This window comes from Ceratosolen solmsi, unplaced genomic scaffold (assembly GCF_000503995.2).
Source record: "Ceratosolen solmsi marchali unplaced genomic scaffold, CerSol_1.0 scaffold94, whole genome shotgun sequence".
Lineage (NCBI taxonomy): Eukaryota > Metazoa > Arthropoda > Insecta > Hymenoptera > Agaonidae > Ceratosolen > Ceratosolen solmsi.
In genome coordinates this window covers 355622-376618 of record NW_011948458.1, presented here as the reverse complement: position 1 = coordinate 376618, position 20997 = coordinate 355622, and the positions used below count along the sequence as shown (strand labels likewise).

Here is a 20997-nt window from a genome sequence, read left to right as displayed (position 1 = left end):
GTTATATTTCCATAAGTTTTTTAAAACTTTCAAATTTTTAAAACAAATATTGTAATTTCATAATTGTTAACTAAAAAAAAACTGACTGCTTTTTAAATATTTATTAAATGCCATCTAAGTACATTCAGTTGTAACATGACCCAGTTGAGAAAGTCAAAATATGTATAAGTATGAATAAATGAATTTGTATAGTTTAATGTTAAGCATAAAATTTGTTGATCTTTAATATGGAAATGTATTGCTATTATTAAATGATTGTACATCTAATATTAAAAATTATTATGAATAGGTATTTTTCAGTTTGAATCAATTAATTTTTTATTTATATTTATAGACCATGTTGAATTTAAATTTGATATTGATTATAAAATCATTTAATAGATTATAATATATAAGAAAATAGCAATTATCTTAGTGAATAATTAGTGAATTATACAATATATTTCAGATTAACGAGTGTCAATATGAGTAATAATTATGATGACATTAATCACATAACTTCGAATATAGTTGCTGACGGTTCAGACTTTCACGAAGATGACAATTTAAGTGGACAAAGTATTCTGTTAAGTCAAAATAATCAGATGAGCCAATCAAGCAATGATACAGAAATTAATTTTAGTCAAAATGTTGAGGATGAAAATATTGTTCAATGTAAAGATTACCTATGTATTTTTTTAAATTATATAAAAGATTGAAAACATTTAATTTTTTTACAGCACCAAAAAAGATTAAATTACATGAGGATGTTAACAAAAAGATAAATACTGTTTTACACAATGATTCACTGAACGATGATCAAAAATGTTCAATATGTCTAGAAATTTGGAGCAGTGCAGGAGATCATAGGCTCTGTGCATTACGTTGTGGTCACCTTTTTGGTCTTAATTGTATTGAGCAGTGGTTTAATGTAGCAAGAAATGCTGCTGCTAGGAAATGCCCGGAATGTAATAAAAAAGCATCAAAAAAAGATATTCGAATTTTATATGCGAAGAATCTTCGTTGTATTGATACAAATGTAGTAGAAAAATTAAAAGAAGAAGTAAAAGAAATTACTAAGAAAAAAGAATTAATCGAAAGGGAACTTAGACAATACAAATTCAAAGAAATAATATATGAACAACAACTAAATTCTTTAAAACAAAAAATTTTTAAATTAGAAAAGGTATTTCATACAGTATCGTTTGAAAAAAATAATTTTTGTATAAAATTTCAGAATATAGTTCTAAGTGAAAATAAAGTTTATAACATTTCAAATAACAGTTCCTGTAGGGTCATGGCATATAATCCATGGCATAAAATTCTTGTAGTTTCATCAGGTAAAGCAATCAATAGAATATTTATAGATTCTCTCTCTACTTCGCTGAATTATAATATTCATAATGGACCTATAAGAGATATAACATTTCACGAACAACATCCTAATATCCTTTTAAGTGTTGCATTTGATAAGAACATCATGTTAACGGATATACGAAATAATCTCTTAACTCACAGTTATCGAGAAGAAACAAGTTTATGGAGTTGTTGCTGGTCAAATTATAACAATCAAACATTTTTTGTTGGAGGAGCAAGGGGTAATATTATAGAATATGATATACGATTTTTACAATCTGGAGTATCTACGAAAGAAAATGTAGACGACAGGTAAAAAGCATTTATAAAAAATTTAAAGAATTGAATTATGTTCATTTGATAATAAATTTATGAAAATTTGAATTATCTTCTACTTAATAACATTTATTAATTATCGAATTCAGAATGAAAAATACTAAAATTGATATTGTTCAATTCCTAAAGAATGTTTAAATTTTCCTAAAATAGAAATAAAATTTAACCTTTTTAACAAATTATTTTTTTATTTATGTATATGAGTAAATATTTTATTATATTTTTTTATTATTTTTAATCGATAAATTTTAATTACAATTTATATTGTTCATAATATGTTTTTTATTAATAGATCTCCAGTTGTATCACTTGCTTCAATACCAACAACTAGTTTAGTTTTTCATACTGGGGGTTATTTAGCATGTCAACTAAATTCATGTTATGCATATGGTTTTAATGAAGGTAATTATGAAGGCAATCGAATCAATATTGAAGGACCCTTTACATCTTTACGTTATAATGAAAAAAACAATCATGTACTACTTTCATGTAGAGCAAATGCAAAATATCCCTTTGTTAGGCATATGGTATGTACAATTGAAAAAAATGAAGACCAAATAAAATTTAATACAGTGCATTCATTTAATGCTGGAAATACACAAAAGTTACTCTCAAGGCCTTGTTACATAAATTTAAAAAATGAAACAATAGTAGTAGCTAATAATGAAAATTTAAATCAAATTATAGCATGGAGTATATCAACTGGACAGGAAGCTTTTAGTATACCAATTTCTGAACCTGTGGTTGATGTTTGTTTCTTTGAAAGTGATGTTATATATCAAGCAATTCTTACATCAAATAAACTTCATCTTTATCATCAAATATTTACAAAATCTTAATATTAGTAATTGAAAGTTTTTTATATGCAAAAATATTATTGCAATAAGAGAAAAATCAGTTTTTTATTAAAATTTTATTTTAATTTATTTAAGAAACTATATTATTTTTTTATATTAAATTCCTATATTTTTAAATTAGTAGTATTAAAACAATACAGTATTAAAAAGGATTTGTTATACAATTCATTTATATTGAATCAAATTTTTAAAAATGTTTTTGGTATTAAAAAAAAATTTTATTATTTTAGTTTTTAATCTAAAATAAAAATTAATCTAGAAAAGGTGCCACAAAATTTGATATATATTTAAGATGAAATTACATATTATTTAATTTGAACCAAACATTTTCATTTCTTAAATGATACAAAATGTGAATTTAATAACACCTAATGTTGAAAAATCTTAAAATACTTAAAATAATAATAATTACATAATAGATATAATGTATTTGTAATTTAAATTCAATTTGTATTAAATTCAATGTATAAAAAAAGCAATAAACTGTTTTTAAAAATTGAATGAATAGCTTTATCCATTAATAACAATCAATAAAAGTAACATTTTTTAACTTTGAATATAAAGAAGTCATTTTCCAAAAATATAATATTAAATAATTAATCCACGTTAAAAAAAAAATATATATATATATAAATATTTAAATATATATATTAAAAAATATATAAATATTAAGAAAAAAAATCATTTATACAATTGTATTGATCACTCCATTTAAATTGTTTGTATTTTTATTCATTATGGTATGTTTAAAGGTAAAATTTTTTATATTAAAATTCAGTTTTTATTTATGTCGCCTTTCAAATAATTTCAGAAAACATTATTTAGCTTATATAAAATTGTAATTCATATGGCTTTAAAATTTAACATTTCTTATTATTTACAAACTTGATTTTTACATGAATCAGAAAATTTATTTAGATGTAAATAACTGTCATAGGTATTCTATTAAAATTAAAATATTATACTTGCTTTCAATTACCATATAAATTTTGTTCACTTTTCGACATATATAATAAAATATACAAAGTTGGAATACCTACTTTAAAATATTAATGTTTCAATGCGGTCTAACAAATGTCTATTTCTAAATAAATTTTCTTTTGTATGAATATATAGCTCAAATTGAAGTAAATATAAATTTTTATAATGTGATATAAAAACACTTATATAAATAAAAATATTAATTATCAACAATAAAATTATTCTTAGAAAATGGTTAGATATATTAATATAAGTAATCGTTTAAAATGATTATAAATTAATAAATCCTGTTTTATTATATGAAACTAAATAATTTATCAGTAATTTATAAACTTTTTTAGCATTAAACAATATCAAATTTGTAGAACTTAGAATATTTTCCTGTTATACAGAAATAACGTATAATTTTGGACGATTAAATTTTGTAAAAAATTAATATAACAAAAATTATTAACCAAAAAAGCAGTTTATTATAAATACTTTTTTTAAAACAAATAAATTGGCAACTAAATCAATATCACATATACAAAATTACACTGTATGATATTATAAATGGAAAGCGATGAAGATTCAGAAAAATTACTCTGAGCATTTTTCATTAATCTTGTTCTATACACAAGCAGGAACATCTGAGACAATGATTTATCGCATTATGATAAACTATTCATAAGATATGATAACGATTTAAAATTTCATTGTACTCATTTCACACTCCCACTCTTTATTCATATATAACTCTACTTTTTTTTCTCATACCTATTTTACAAAATAAATAAACAACTATCGTCCAGCCTTCGATTAACCACCCAATATTTCCTTTGAATATTGTCATAATATGTTGAATTCATATAATGCTACTACAATAAATATGATCAAGTGGGGGATCATAGTTGTTTGTACAAATATGTCGAGTTATGAAATGGGTGTTGTATATGAATAATATCAAGCTAATGCCATCCAGTGACCACTAACTGAAGAGCTGCTCTGTAGCACGTTCCAAATCCCAATTGTATGAAGAGAGTGCGTCTCGTGCATTATGTTCCTCTATTCCCATATCAGTTAAGCGTTTAATTTTTTCGTCCAATTCTGGCATTTTTGATGGTCCTAATAACATTAGCATATTTGAATTTCCATTACATTACTAACTTATAATAATTACTATAAATGTTTCATATTTTTTAATTAATACCTTCAAACTTAGTAAAAAAAGAAAGTTGTTGGATAAGTTCAATTAATAAAGTTTAAGACAAAACTAAAGGTAAGAATCATAAAAAGAATAAGAAATATATTCTAAAATATATAAAATTCTGAAAAACTTAAAAACTCCGGTTTAAGTTATATATCTACTTAAATTTTTCATACATTTCAAAAGAATAATCATAAATAAGATTAAATAAAATTTATTTTATATTAAATTTGATAATTTTAAAAGTTTTAAATTATTTTTCTTTCAGTGTTAAAAAAATGATGTAACTTATATTCCATTTTTTTTGTTTACTTGTACACTATTTCATGTCAAAATTTAAAAAAATTTATTACTGAATAATTCACCTATATACTTTATTTCGCGAGGAATCTACTAAATAATTTAATATTTAATTTAATATTACAAAATTAAATTTACAGAAAATTTGTTTTTATTTTCTAATAATTTAATACATATAATACAGTATAAAATATATGTTAAACTACACAAATTTATGAAGCAAGTATGTTTGTACTAAATGTATGAAAATAAATGTTTTTTTTTTAATTATTTTTGAAGCATAGGAATCTTTTACATTGCAAACAATGAAAATTATAAAATTTACCGCCAGCATACACAGATGTCCAATGTTTAGCAGTTTGATGAAACATTTCTGGCTGTTCTTTATACTGTTTAGCTACAACTGCATCTTGTGGATCATCTGGTTCAGCTGCTGACAAAAGAGCTTGTAAGGAAAGCAGCACAGTTCTTAAAGTCATAGCTGCAGCCCTACAAAATTATACAATAATACAAAATTTCAATAAATAAATAATGTAATTCAATTTGTACATACCATTGATCTTTTAATATATCTAAACAAATTGCTCCTGTTATAGAAGATATATTAGGATGCCATATTTTTGTTATAAATCTTACCTAAAATATTTAAAATATAAAAATAATAATTTTATAGCTATTTAATAATAGTGCTTTATATTACTTTTCATTATATTATATTATATATATATATATATAAATTTACATTATATTTTTACATTTTAGAAAATGTGATACAAAAGTACATTGTAAAATAAATATTTATAAATTATAAATATCAACATTAAATATAAAATAATTATTAACCTCTTTACAGAAATCATTTTGCACTAATTTGCCATCATAAAAATAAAACTTTTTACTAAATTAAATTTGTTTATACGTTATCTTTATAAATTTATTAAAATATCTGTTTACATATGATAAACCAAGCTCTTAATTTCAATTATTAGATATGTCTATATAGGCCAAAATTGATCATACTTTTGGTGGATTGAATGGATATGTCTCTGGAATTTTTATTTCAAGAATAAAATTTCCACCTTCATATGGAGTGTCTGGAGGTCCGGCTATTTCTCCTTTTAGTTCAACACAACTATCATTTACAAGCTCTACTTTAATTGAACATTGAGCAACCTGAAAATTATTATAAGTAATATTAAGAATTAACTGTTTATAAATAAATTTTGGTTATTGGTATATTTACATTAAAATATAAAACTGATATTTAATTTAGAATCCCATATTCTAATCAAAATATAATGAAAATTACTAATGTAGAAATTTATTTAAAAACATATTTTCATTTAATTCTGAATCGATGATTACTTCATTTTCTAATTCTACCCATTCTAATCAATAAAAATTATGAAGCTAACAATTTAAAAATATTAAGGTTTAAAAATAATTTCCATCTTTAAATAATAACAAATTGAAAATTGAATAACTTTTCTATATACTCATACTTATATATGTTTATTCAATAGATTATTATACCATGAAATAATTATTATACATAAAATAAAAAATAAATATTTTAAAGATCAAAGGAAATAAAAATATTAGTTAAAATATTAAAATTAAAATCAATGCAAATCAAGCAAATTTATGAAACCATTAGAATAATAAAAAATGATACCAAACAGAAGTTTAAGAGCAAAATATATTAATTAAATATATGATTTACTATTACTTCCTTTCTTTATTAATACGATTTTCATAAATCATTTTATAAGTATCATTATTTATAATTTTTATATACAAAAAAAATATAAAAATATAATAAATGCATATCTTTTGTTAGAGTTCAAAATTTAATTATATATTTTTAGAATAATTAAAAACTTATTTATATATACAAATTATATTTAAAGAAAATAAGTTTTAAATGTTATTTTTTAATATATCTATTAAGTTAACATTTTATTTTATACTAATTAAATAATAAAATAACATCTTTATAAAATTAATTTTTAATAAAAATAAAAACATTTTTGTCTGTAATTAATAAATGATTTCCAATAAGATTTTATAAATTCAAGTGATTATGTTACATATTATAATTTTTATTTAATTAATTTACAATAAAATTAAAAAATGTTTTACATATGTATGTTAATGTTAATTTTTAATTTTAATTATTTTTCCATAATTTAAAAATATATATTATCAATAATTTAATATTTAAAAAAAATTATGTTAAAGTATTATAAATTTTATTAAACAACATTTAAAAAACTATAAAAATGTCAAGCTCATGATTAATAAAGATAAGTTTATCTTATACAGAAAGATTTGTTTAATATCATGTCCAAATAATTAATTAAATTTTACTAAAACTTAAATTATTTAGCATATTGTTAGAATTTTATTATATTAAAATTATATTATTTATTTACATTAGAATTAAATTTGATGTTTTGAAAAAATATTGAAAAAGAATTTATTATATTATGTTTCTTTACAAAACTAATTAAATATTAACAGCTTTCAAAAATGATAAAATTAAACTAAAAAAATTTTGATAAACTTATAAATATAATGGTAATTGTAGCTTAATTATTTTTATGTTAAAAATATAAAAAATATATAGAATAAAATTTATAGGTACAAAAATTATTTAAGATTCTAATTATTTAAAGGATGTTTGAAATTCAAACAATCTCATTCTCTGTTATTACATATGTATTTAAATGAAAATTTCATATTAAGCAAGCAATACCTGCATAATGTGAAAATTATCACGTCTATAAACATTAATCATTTAATAGATAAAGTACAACATATCCTTAAGGCACGAATATGAACTTAATAGATATAAAAATAATTATATATTTATTCCAATATATCACAACATTTATATGCAAAATTAAGTAAACTGAATTTCAAAATAAAAATTTCTAATCTTTATTCAAAATAAGTTCTCCGTGGAATACATACATTTAGATACAGACTTACTTCTTCACTTTTTATAACCTCTTTGAATTCTCGTTTGATCCGCTGAGCTGCGATGTTCGTCGCCATAACTTGCCGCTCCGATGGTAAGATTCTTTAGAGTAAATAGAGAGAAAAAATGACCAGAAAAAATAAAAGCTTTTAAAAAGAAAATAATATAGAAAGCAGAGGGACGGAAAATAAATTAAAACACGAAATAAATGCTTGCGTATCAATGAGAGTAAAGTTTATAAAAAAAAAATAAGAGATCAGCCAACGATGGACATTGCGGTTGTCTTACTCTACGCACATTTGAGTAACAAATTGAGAGAAGGCAAGTTCTTTCTTTTTCGTAATCTTTCTTCGTCTTCTTTTTACTTCTGTTTACTTTTGTTTCTAACGAAAACCATACAAACTGCGCATTTCGCCTATTATTTTTCGAATTAATAAAAATACCATAATGCACTAAATAATAAAAATTAACATTGATTCGTTAAGTTCTTAATGGAATTATATATGCACACACACGTGCAAACTATCAAATGTATTTAAATTTCTTTTTCTGACCAATTCTTTTAGAATTTAATAATAAATTGTCACGTGAAAACTATACGAAGCGCACAATGTATGTATTCAGACCACTAAAATTTTTTACACTTTTCGTTTTTTTTTTTAATCTTACATGCATTACACGCCGACACGTGTACAAATTGCACTCAATACTCAGATTTGTAACTTTCACGTTAAATTATATTCCAAAATTCTTTTTGTTAAGGAAGGAAGTTATGCGTATCGCATGCGCATACAAGAGAAAAATAGTTGACTGTCGATCCCGCGCTAAGCGAAAATGTACAAAAATTGAAAGGTTCGTGGAAATTACTTGACAATCCCAAAATTAAACAATATTAATATATTTTTCCCTTTCTTATGGTTCTAATTTAAATTTCAACGCTGTCTATAACTTCTTTGCTCAGATTATTGTACTTACAGAACAGACACTACTTCATTCTTTTCCGATTAAATTAATATGTTTTATCATAGTATGTACATCTACGATTAGCAAAATATATTTCAACGTATACATAACATACAAATTATAAGTGATTTTTTATAACACTTAAATTTTTTTGTCATAAAATATGTTTACCACTATTTTATAATATGCAAATTTTTATTTTATTTAATAATTTTTTAAATATATTATTTTTTATAACGATTATTTTAATGATGATAAAAAATAAATATTAAAATAAATAATGTTAATTTTGATATGTATAAAAGTACTGCTGGAAAAAAATAAAACATTGGATTTTTATATTATTCTCAAAATTTAAACATAAATTTAAAAGCTTTTGATTATTCAAATACAAAATAGAAATTTTATTGCAAAAATATTTCTTCACTTAAGATGATAGATTTCCTTTTAATTAATGGTATATTTTTTATAGACTTTTACAAAACACATAATTTAAATAAAAATTTGTGCGAAATAATTAAGTAATATAATCAACAATTTTAATTTATTATTTAAATAAATGTATTTGTAAAATTGATGTTTCACAATATCCTAATATAATTATTTCCACTGATCATTTAAAATTAAATATTACTTTATTTTAATTATATACAAATTGTTTTAATAAACAATTTATTACGTAACTACAATTTATACAATAAGTCCTTAATTTATAATGGTTATAATGCACACGCGCATATGTATACATGTAGAGAAAAAGAGAAAGAGAGAGAGAGAAAAGAAAAATTTATCAAAATTAGATTCTTTTATATTTTTATATATTCATGGGTACTGAATAAAATTGTATAATTGTTAACTGTAAATAATTACAATTTTATGCCGTATGAATTTAATGACTTGTTTTTCTCTTATGCCTTATCAAATTATTGGTATGATTTTTGTCATCCCAAATTAAATATATACTAGATTTATCAACGACTATATATTTGAAAAGTTTTAGGAATAAATCAATGGTACATCAAAACAAATTTGCTTAACGAATTCGTTTTGATAAACCAAACTATTCTATTAATTTAAAATGCAAAACCTTCTTTCTATAATAATTGTTAAAAAAATTTTTATATTTTATAATATATGTATTTTATACGAGTACAAGTAAATGTACTGTAAATTAACATTACGCATTCTTTTTTTCATTTTTTCGCTCTAACTCTGTTCATCAGTACATCAGTACGGTACGTGTATTCTTTCTTCCTTCTCATTCAAAGTGAGTCACTCTTTCTTTGTACGGACTAGTTTTACATAATCCATTACGCAGATTCTCTTGACATCATGAGTATTTTGTAGACTTTAACTCAATAAAAAGAACAAATAATGATGACATTATCATTTTTTCCTGATTATGACCAAATTACAAATTAGGAACGAATTTATACATTGCGTATTTTGACCAATCTCCTCTATTTAAAATATTTTATATATCGTATAACGTGTGCAACTATAGCCTCTATTCGCCTCTATGTAGCTTGTATTTGGTATAATGCATATGAGCATATCGTTCATGCATGTGGTGCGTAACGTCTTTATGTCTGTATTCGTTCAGAGGAATTATGAGTAAAGAATCAACTAAAATTATAATATTATATTTTATTATATTTGGTTCCTTATTATGTTTTAGTTTAATAAAAGGCTTACAGTGTTTGTATAACCAATTGGAACCTATAGGTATGCTGGACCCAATTAATATCATCCAATTCCTGAAATATGAAAATATAAGGCATAGAATGTGTTTTCTTTTAGAATAAATATTTCTCAAAGGGGATGCTTTTAAATGAGTTGTATTATATTTAACGTGATAATAATGATTAGTGAACATGTCTTATAACCATATAATAAATAGAAATATCTTTATGGAATTTGGACTCGATATAGCCAATCCTCAAACATTCAATGCTTCATTTATTATCTTGACATTTACGTAAATAATCATTGCTGAAATTATTATGTATTTTTCATATATAATACGATATTTTAATTTTGTATATATTTATTTTATCACATTTCAGTTTTGCTATTCAAAATTAATTAAAATGTATAATAATTTCTATTTTATATATATTTAAAAGAAACGTTCATAAATTAGATATATTAATGTTTCCATAAATTTTTATTATATTACTATTTTCATTAGAAACAATTTATATTTTGTTTAATTTAGGTGGTTAATTATTGGAAATAGTACAAAAATCAAAGATCACATGATATAGAACAAATTTTATTATTAAAAATTTCAGTGTTGACTATCTACTTATGACAAGAATTATATATATTGATATTCATTATTCAAATCTAAATAAAAGTAGAACATATCAATAGATAAATCACTTTTGCAGAATATAGGCAGATGCTTCAAATATGTATGTAGTTTTAATTAAAATTTTAATACAAGCAATTACATTATCAAAAATAAAACATTTATTTAATATATTGGTCATAAATAAACCAGATATGAATTTTAATAATTAACAATAAAAAATTTAGACTCAGTAAAATATGTATAACTATTTTCTATAGAAATTTCGTTAAATCTTTTCATTCATGTCAATAAAACTATTTTACTACAATTTTTTATTTGTTAAAGTTTTTTGGTTCATTTTTTTAAATACAAACTTAATAAACGATTTATAACAAATTCGTATTATGATTAATATACTTATGTTGATATATTATTGTATGAGGATTCATTGATTCAATTTATAAACCGTATATAGAGATTAAGAATAAAAGTTCTGCTTAATTTGCGCTTTTTAAACTTCGATCCTCCTAAAAATTCCTAAAAACCTCTTATACGTATCCTTATATTAATTTTTGAACAACCTAAGCATATACGAGCATGTTAAAAGCATTTAAAACTTAGATTATTAATTTTTAAGTACAGCATATTCATATATACGAATGATATGAAAGAGATGTTGATGAGCTGGGAACAGGCGGAGTCAATATATTGGCGTCATATCCGCCCTTAATGTCATAATTAATTTCGATTGGTTGTAAAAATTATGCGATTGATTATGTTACATACCGAACAACTGCTACGCCGCCACTGCCTCTGATGTAGCTGATATACCCATATATGTGCACTTTTTTCTCTGTATCGCCCTCTTTGTCATGCACGTGTACTTCAACGTTGGTCTTCTATGTGTGTGGAGCAGTGATGCCCGTCTCGCAACCAGTGCGTGCTAAGAGTTTGTTACGCGCAAACTTGGAGAAGCCCCGCAGTAGTGGCTACCTACAAAGCAGAATGCCGAATATTAAAGTTTTTAGCGGGACATCGCATCCGGATCTCGCACAGCGAATTGTAGATAGACTTGGCATTGATATCGGCAAGGTTGTCACCAAAAAATTCAGCAATCTGGAAACTTGGTAAATAGTGACCTAAAGCAATTTCTTTTATCTTTAAACTTATTACCCTTGTTTCTAGTCCATTTCTATATCGTATATTCGTCTGCAGACTTATATCAGCACCTATTCGAGATTATTTTTTCCTTTTAATTTCATAGATGCTGAACTTGTATCGCAGATTGCATATCAATTACCGCGCACTCAGAACTGTGCACATCGAATGCATATGCGCCATGTATTTATTCTCTGTCAATTTCTGTGACCACGTGTTCGAGCGCGGGAACAAGCGTAGCTGCAAGTGTTACATTTTTTATGATTGCGTTTCTATTTTCAAAAATATCGATAATGTAGAATCAAAGAGCTTCCAATATATGTGAACCATAACAAACTACAATAAGAGTATCTTTGAAAACTTTAATTTGGAACTATAGTTATTATACAAATTTTAAACAAATTTTTACTATTTAAACCTACTTATTCATTAAAAATCCATTAATTTATAATTTATTTAATTGTCGACCTAATATATATTTTAACATAAATAATAAACATTTAATATAATTGTAAATAAATTACACTGCCTTTCATTCAATATAGTTTTTTAAATGATAAAGGAATTGATAATAACATTTATTAACATAAATTATAATATAAATAAAAGCACTATATCGTTTAAAATTAAATAGCTTTTCTTAACTTGTATAATATTTTAAAATAATTTATTCCTACAATTTAATTACTATAGAAAATTGGCTTAATTAAATAAAAATCAATATAATGTAACATAAAATTAATAAAATTATATTAAAATGAAGCTTTAAGAAACTGAAAACTCATTAATTTTATATTAATAAATATATTTATTACACAGTGTAGAAATTGGAGAGTCAGTTCGCGGAGAAGATGTCTATATTGTGCAAAGTGGTAGTGGTGAAGTTAATGATAATCTGATGGAATTGCTGATTATGATCAATGCCTGTAAAATTGCATCTGCTTCTCGTGTAACAGCTGTAATTCCTTGTTTTCCATATGCCCGTCAGGATAAAAAGGATAAGGTATAATTCTTCTCAATATGATTGAATAGAAAATTAACTGAACAAAATTTTTATTTATAAAAACTATTTGAATAGATTTATAAACATATATTAAAATAAAATAATTTACATTACTTTATTGAGAATAATATTGAAAAGAAAAAAAAAGTTATGAAAAATATAAGATGATTTGCAAAAATATATATAAAATTTACAATTTGTACTAAATATTAAATCTAATATTTAATATATCTATTACTAGCATTTAATTTATGATACAAATAAAATAAAACTATAATTTATAATAAACTTTTTGTAACAATGTAATACAAATGTTTTTTGATATTTTTTAAATATTTTAATTGTATAATATAAAACTTCTTCAAAAATTTGTTATATATATAATTTCACTGTTTCAATTTTAATTTTAAAATATAAATATATCAATAAATTATAACTATAATTTCATTAGTAAATATAGAATAAATAATATTTTTTAAATAGTCTACAAGGTTTAATATTTTGCACATGCTATAAAGTATCGTAAAAATAGTCATCTTGTTATATAAAACTTACCGATTAAAATGAATAATCCTTTTAAATGGTATATTTTCAAATTGCATATTAAAATATAGAAATTTATTCTATTTTATTTAAATTTGAGTATATTATCAATATTAATTTACTTACATTTAATCATGTTAAAAAACAACAATGTTAAAACTTTATGAAATACAAACCAATGAATATATATATTATTATAATATAATATAATATTATTCAACATCCTTGAAATAATATCCATGATTTATAAATCAGATTAGATTTATTTTTATTAGATACTTATATTTTATAACTTTATATAATATATTTACAATTATTTTTCTTCATTTTGTATAAATTGTAATCTTTTTAATAAAAATTTATTTTTTCAGCATCTGTCAAACTACACAGTATAAGTTTTCTAAAAAATATATATATGTATATATTTTTCATGTTACAGATACCTTTTTACGTACTAAAAACTATAAACTGATATAAAATTATGTAACTATTGCTTGCTGTAACATTTTTATATTATCAATTTCTTCACAGGGAGGTGATGGTGGGGACAAGTCAGATTTATCTAAGAGTCAATTTGTCATGAAGTCGAACGAATGGAAATTCAGGGTAACTTATGGTGTTCCTTTTTTTCTGATTTTTTGTCTCACTAGCTTTAGAGAAAGATAATAATGTAACAAGCATATCATAAAAAATAGAATATGTAAAGTTATTGATATCAAAAGGAATATACCCATTTGAAAAGACGAAATTTTGATTATAATCATTATAGTTTCATAAATGTTTAATCAACGTAATCACGTTATTGCTTTATATAAAATTTGTATTAATATTAAAGTATTTTAAAAATAAAAAGATATAAATTTTTTGTTAAGAAAAATTTTTATAAATCTATTTTTAAACATAAGTCTTTTAAATTAAATAGAAATCTATTTTTATTAGTAAAATATATAATAATAATTTTGACATAGTTATCTGATTATAATTTATAAAATATCTTTTTAAGACGTTTGAAATTTGTAATTATATTATTTTTGTGCATTTGATAATACTACTATGAATGATTTTAAAATTAAATATAACAATAAAATTAAATTACAATAAAAATAAAATTAAATATAACATACGTAAACTTTAGGCGATATTGCTTTATGATAATATAAAGGTTATCGGTTAGTGATAACCCTCAATGTGTATGACAAGAATGTAATGACAGTTATATGGGGTACCTTGTTAAGCATTAATAAATATAAGTTGACAAAATTTAGCACTAATCTACATAGTACTGAAAAATTCTAAAGTTACTAATTTGAAATATTTAATATTTTTTTATAATTTCATTCATTTTTTGGATTCTTTTTAGATTTCATATTGTTATATTTATTTAGAAATAATATATCTCAATAAACAATATACATAATAAAATTAGATATTATTATACAATTACTTATTAAATCATTGAAAATATAAAAAAAAATTTGACATTCAAAAATCAGTATTTTCAAACTTTATTCTAAATTTAATATATTAAATATATACTAATTAGAGATTTTAATAATTTACATATGTGTTGTATTCAAGAAGATTAAATAAATGATTTGAACAAATTTTATTAAAATATAAGATATAAGTAAATGAAAATTATGCTTCTTCTAAACACAAATTTATCTTATAATTTAGTATGTAGAATCTTCTTTATAATATAATAATGTAAGTTATATACTTCGTTATTAATTATAAGTTTTTACAAATTTATCAGACTTGCATACATTTACATTCTTAATAACATAAAAATAAATTATATGCATAATTTTTTAATAACAATGTTCTGAATTGCTCCATCTTTTAAGAACATTGTACCTGACTTGTTGACAGTGAGTATAAAAAGAAAATTAACAGTGAATAGAAAAATTTTCAAATGAAATGTTTATCATCATTATTATTACTACTATATGACAAAAATTTTAATTCTTTCCCAATTTATCCATCTATTAATCATTATTTATATACCATGTAATGATTGGTATTATGGTTAGGATTTACAGAATAAATCTATATTATCTTAATTCTTATTCTTATTATTCAATATGATGATTTTCAATATTATAATTAAATTAATGTTAGTTTCTCCATAAAGTTTGTTTACTAGTTAATAAATGAATGGGTAAAATATTATTATAATAGGATTATTAGTTTATTTATTGTTTCATTTAGGGTTTGAAATACATGTTTACTTGTCTTTGCAGAGCTCATTATTAATTTTCACTATTTTATATAAAACCATGCTAATCAATTTTGTATTACCTACAACAGAGTATGTGATTTTGTAAAAGTTGATATAAACTATAATTATTGTATATAAATGAAACTAGTAATTAATTAATATAATTAATTAAAAATATTAATATACATTAAACTTTACACCTAAAATAACTATTAAATACATTTTCATTTTTATTTTTTATGCACAAAACAAAATAATCGGAAATTCAAGAGTTTTACTTATATTTATTTTTCAGTGCTTTATTTATAATTGTTAATGTTATCTAATAAGTATTAGATTATTAAAATATCTTAATTATTTAATAATAGATTAATGCTTAAGCAAGAAAGAGTTGATAGTTATTGTTCCTGATTTTGTAACAATATTTCTCTAGTTTTTTAATGGCAGATTTTAACAAGATAAAATTAACATGGATCAGATTCTTGAATTGTAGATCATTTAAAATTCAAAATTATATAAATAATTCAAAATATTTATATAAAAGACAATGCATTTTAATATACGTTGCAAATGAAATATTATTAAAAAACTATTTTCTTCAAATTTTTACATTATTTTCACAATAGTCACATTCTTTATATATATTTTTTTATATTAATAATTTTATTATATTTATATTTACTTTATTTTTAATAAAGTTTAAACAAGTTTTTGTTACTTTTGTTCATTGAATAATATAGTAATTATGAGAATTGGAATTGGAGCAACTTAAATTTATTGAATTAGTTTTATACATTTTAAAAAGTTTTATTAGATAGTAAATATAAAATCTTGATTTTTGTACTATATTCGTATACTTTATATATTTTAATAAAACTAATATTTCAAGTAAATTATATCAAAATAAGCATGATGCTTATTAATTACTTTTTATTATTTAAATATTAATTGTTAAAGAACTGTTTTACTTATTGAGTCATATTTAATAGTATTAATATTAATATTAATATTATCACATTTAATAGTGGTGCATTTGCAACTCTTTAGTAAAACATCTTTTGATATATGCTCTTTTATAATAGACCATTATATTAATATTTTTTAATTTTGTATTTTATTATTAACTATATTATATTAATAATATTATTAATAATAACATTATTAATATTTTGAATCAACTTTTTAGATCCTCATTTTACGTATTGTGAATATAGTATAATATATAAATAAATTATGAAGCAAAGGAACATGGGCAGTTTATAATCATATTTATTTTGATTAACTCCGTATATCTTAATATCGGTTGTACTTGGTTTCTTTTAATATTATTCTTTTTATCTTTTAGTACAAAAATTAATCAGGAGATTTTTTTTAGATTACAGGAAATGTTCAATTGAAAATGGACTTCGAGGACTCAATTATTTGTTAAGAGAATTAATTGTCATCTGTTAATGAACGTATTATATATTTTACAGAGTCGCGCACCCATATCGGCTAAGTTGGTAGCAAACATGTTATCGGTTGCCGGGGCTGATCATATTATCACCATGGATTTACATGCTAGTCAAATACAGGGTTTTTTCGATATACCTGTGGACAATCTGTTTGCCGAACCGGCCGTCCTTAAATGGATTAAGGAGAATATTCCCGAATGGAGAAATAGCACTATTGTATCTCCGGACGCTGGTGGTGCGAAAAGGTGAAATTTATCTAACATCTATATAATGCGAATACTTATTCAGACAGCGTATTGCAAGCTATGAATTAAAAATATTTTTATTTAATTGAAATGCAGCTATAGTTTAAAAAAATTATGCACAGATTATAAATTAATTCAATAATTATAAAAATGTAAAATAAATAAGTACTGTAAAGTCAAGAATTTATTAAAATAGTAACAACAAAAATAACAACGATCAATCACATGAGAAAATATTGGAAGAATCTCGGAATATGCACGCGCGGAGTCCTAGTTGTTCATGCCCCTACATCCAGACAGGAATTTAATAAATGTAAAGGAAAATCTGAAGTTCTCCTCTAAGAAAAATTCTTCAAATACTTTATTGCTTTATCACGCTAATGGGCCCTTCAGACCCGAGGATTAGGCGATGAAGAAAATTATCGTAAGTGCATGTGTCCAATTTTTCCTTTATTTTATTGTGTTGCAACAGTTACAAATGCAGTCATGTAAGAATTTTTAATTGATCGACCAATTTAATGGATTATATATCGAGTAACCTTACTACAAGCATTTATTTAATTTTTCTTGTCTGTTAATTAAATTATAAACATTTATTCGTTTTTAAAAGAAAAACTTATTCAAATTAATTTATCAATTTCGTTATCATTTTTTATACTTATTTTACTTAGCTTTGATATTCATTCATACTTAAATTTGATATTGTACATTATAAAACAGAAAAATATTGAATACAGTATATTTAATATTTTAATTTTTTATCAATTTGTGTAAACGATTAAAAATGTAAATACGTCAATTTTTACAATTAAAAAAAAACTTTATCGTAACAAATTATCTGTAATACAATGTTTATTTATAGATAATAAAAGCAAATATAAGATTTTGAAATTACAACGATAATTTTGATATATTTAATGTATAATAACTTTATATAATCATGAAAAATTGAATATATCATGAAATATATCACGAAAAATTGAAAGCTAAACGTAAATTATGGAACAAATTATAAAGTAATTTTGAGCTCAAAATATTAAGTAAAATTTAAAAGGCTAAAATAATATACAAAATGTTTTTTACAGAGTAACATCAATAGCAGATCGGTTAAATGTAGATTTTGCCCTTATACATAAGGAGAGGAAGAAAGCAAATGAAGTGGCTAGTATGGTACTTGTAGGCGATGTTAAAGATCGAGTTGCAATCCTTGTTGACGACATGGCCGATACTTGTGGTACAATTTGCCATGCCGCGGATAAGCTAGTCGAGGCTGGCGCTATAAAAGTTTATGCAATCTTGACTCATGGTATCTTTAGTGGTCCTGCTATCGCTCGAATTAATAATGCATGTTTTGAAGCAGTTGTCGTTACTAATACCATTCCTCAAGATGCACACATGAAGGACTGTTCAAAAATTCAGGTACTTATAATTTATTTATTATTTATTTTATTGTAATTTAATTAATAATATAAATTATAATTTATTTATTCCTTTATTCTTTTTGATAAAAAATTTAACATTTTAACCCTTTTTTTTGAAATATACATTTGTATGTTTTTTTAACATAACATAAAATTTTACATTAAATATTTAATTTCATCTTCGTAATTATATATATAAATAATTATTATTAAAATCTTATAATTTTTTTTAACTTTAATGTTTTACATATTGCATTGGAATATGAAATTAATATAAATCTCAAATTAATTAATAACAAAAAATTTAGAATAAAACAATATTTCACTGAGTTCATATTTTCAATCTATGCATCTTCGTATTTACGTTAATATGAAGTGTCGTAAGAAACCTTATTATATTAATAATATATGTATAATTAATAATTGGCTTATGTTTTAACTTCTAATTGTTGTATTGCTATTTATCACAATAATTTTTTCAATATTTTTTACTTAGCTTATCATATTAATTATAAAACAAAAACATTGAATTATTGTTAAAATAATACATGCACTTATGTTACTTTGTTTTTCTTTTAGTGCATTGATGTCTCAATGATGTTTGCTGAAGCAGTTAGGAGAACTCACAATGGAGAATCTGTGTCATATTTATTTTCAAATGTACCATATTAAGTACTTCATAGTAAGATACTTCAGTTTTTTTTTAATACGAATGTTATAAGGAGAATATATTATACTTTAATAATTGACTATCATTATCTAAGGTCCAGATCAAGAGAGTGAATATGATTTTAGGAAATAGACAAATTTTTCAGTGACTTGTTTTTTTCTAAAAATTCTATTACATCTAAAATTCGAAACATACCAAATAGTTTAATAAACATTATTCGGGAATATTTTCTAAAACTTTCTTGCACGATAAAATATAAATCAATGCATAAGTTGTACCTTTACTTTCTTGAACACTATATTATCTATAATTACAAACTCATTTTATTCAAATTTGTGTGAAATGTTAGACATCTTTTGGAGAAGAATGAATTTTACATACAATAGAAATGCATATTTTGAAATATTAATAACAAACCCTTTTCTAATGGAAGTTTGCATATATTTTATTTTGAATTTAAAATTGACATAAATGGATATACACAAATTTTATTTTATTACAAATGAAACGATAATAACACATTTTTAGGTTTCATTACTTTCAATTTTTTATTTCAAGTTGAGTCAAGTTCAATTTTTTATTACAAACTAAAATTATTTTTGATCATTATGTAAAATTTTAATAATTATAAAAGTAATTATTTTAAAATATTGCTTTAATTTATTTACCATATTTAATATAAAACAAAATTAATTTTGTATATTTAAATACATTTGTGAAAACTTTTTTATATTATAAAAATAGTTGCTTGGAAGATAAATAATATAATTATTTTATTCATTAAAAATTATTTATACTCTTTATTCAAGTAATAATAATGAAGGGAAATGGTAAGAATCAATATTTTGTCTAATATTTTAAGGGTAAAAAATATTTTTTTGAGTACAAGAAATTTAAGTAAAAAATGTGAATCACTTACATTGCTTAAATTTTTTATTGTAAAACTATTACGTATCCATTTCTAGAATTGAATTTTATTAAATTTATTTTATTTGTAATTATTGTCATAAAACAATTTAACTTTTTATTTTATTTACGAATGATA

General features: G+C 22.1%; 3 protein-coding genes across 6 annotated transcripts; 2 read left to right on the top strand and 1 right to left on the bottom strand.

Moving 5' to 3' along the window:
• Positions 1–262: 262 nt before the first annotated feature.
• On the top strand, positions 263–2515 carry Rfwd3 (ring finger and WD repeat domain 3). Its single transcript, XM_011505449.1, has 4 exons — positions 263–289; positions 449–654; positions 720–1647; positions 1964–2515. The coding sequence occupies exons 1-4, from the start codon at positions 282–284 to the stop codon at positions 2508–2510; spliced, it is 1689 nt and encodes a 562-aa protein (XP_011503751.1). The 5' UTR covers positions 263–281; the 3' UTR covers positions 2511–2515.
• Positions 2516–4013: 1498 nt separating this feature from the next.
• Positions 4014–8789, bottom strand: Ubc4 (ubiquitin conjugating enzyme 4). Of its 3 annotated transcripts, XM_011505420.1 has the most exons (6): positions 8276–8789; positions 7972–8080; positions 6016–6168; positions 5549–5631; positions 5321–5484; positions 4014–4613 (listed from the first exon to the last, which is right to left on the bottom strand). In XM_011505420.1, exons 2-6 carry the CDS (start codon positions 8053–8055, stop codon positions 4477–4479), a joined length of 621 nt encoding a protein of 206 aa, XP_011503722.1. In that variant the 5' UTR covers positions 8056–8080; positions 8276–8789; the 3' UTR covers positions 4014–4476. The 3 variants fall into 3 exon arrangements, with proteins under 3 accessions (XP_011503722.1, XP_011503721.1, XP_011503723.1); XM_011505419.1 differs by lacking the exon at positions 8276–8789 and having other exon boundaries at positions 7972–8144; XM_011505421.1 differs by lacking the exon at positions 8276–8789 and having other exon boundaries at positions 7990–8140.
• Positions 8239–19954, top strand: Prps (phosphoribosyl pyrophosphate synthetase). 2 transcript variants are annotated; one of them, XM_011505422.1, is made up of 7 exons: positions 8239–8299; positions 12154–12364; positions 13215–13398; positions 14473–14547; positions 17638–17861; positions 18947–19280; positions 19862–19954. In XM_011505422.1, the coding sequence occupies exons 1-7, from the start codon at positions 8245–8247 to the stop codon at positions 19952–19954; spliced, it is 1176 nt and encodes a 391-aa protein (XP_011503724.1). In that variant the 5' UTR covers positions 8239–8244. The 2 variants fall into 2 exon arrangements, with proteins under 2 accessions (XP_011503724.1, XP_011503725.1); XM_011505423.1 differs by lacking the exon at positions 14473–14547.
• Positions 19955–20997: the final 1043 nt, after the last annotated feature.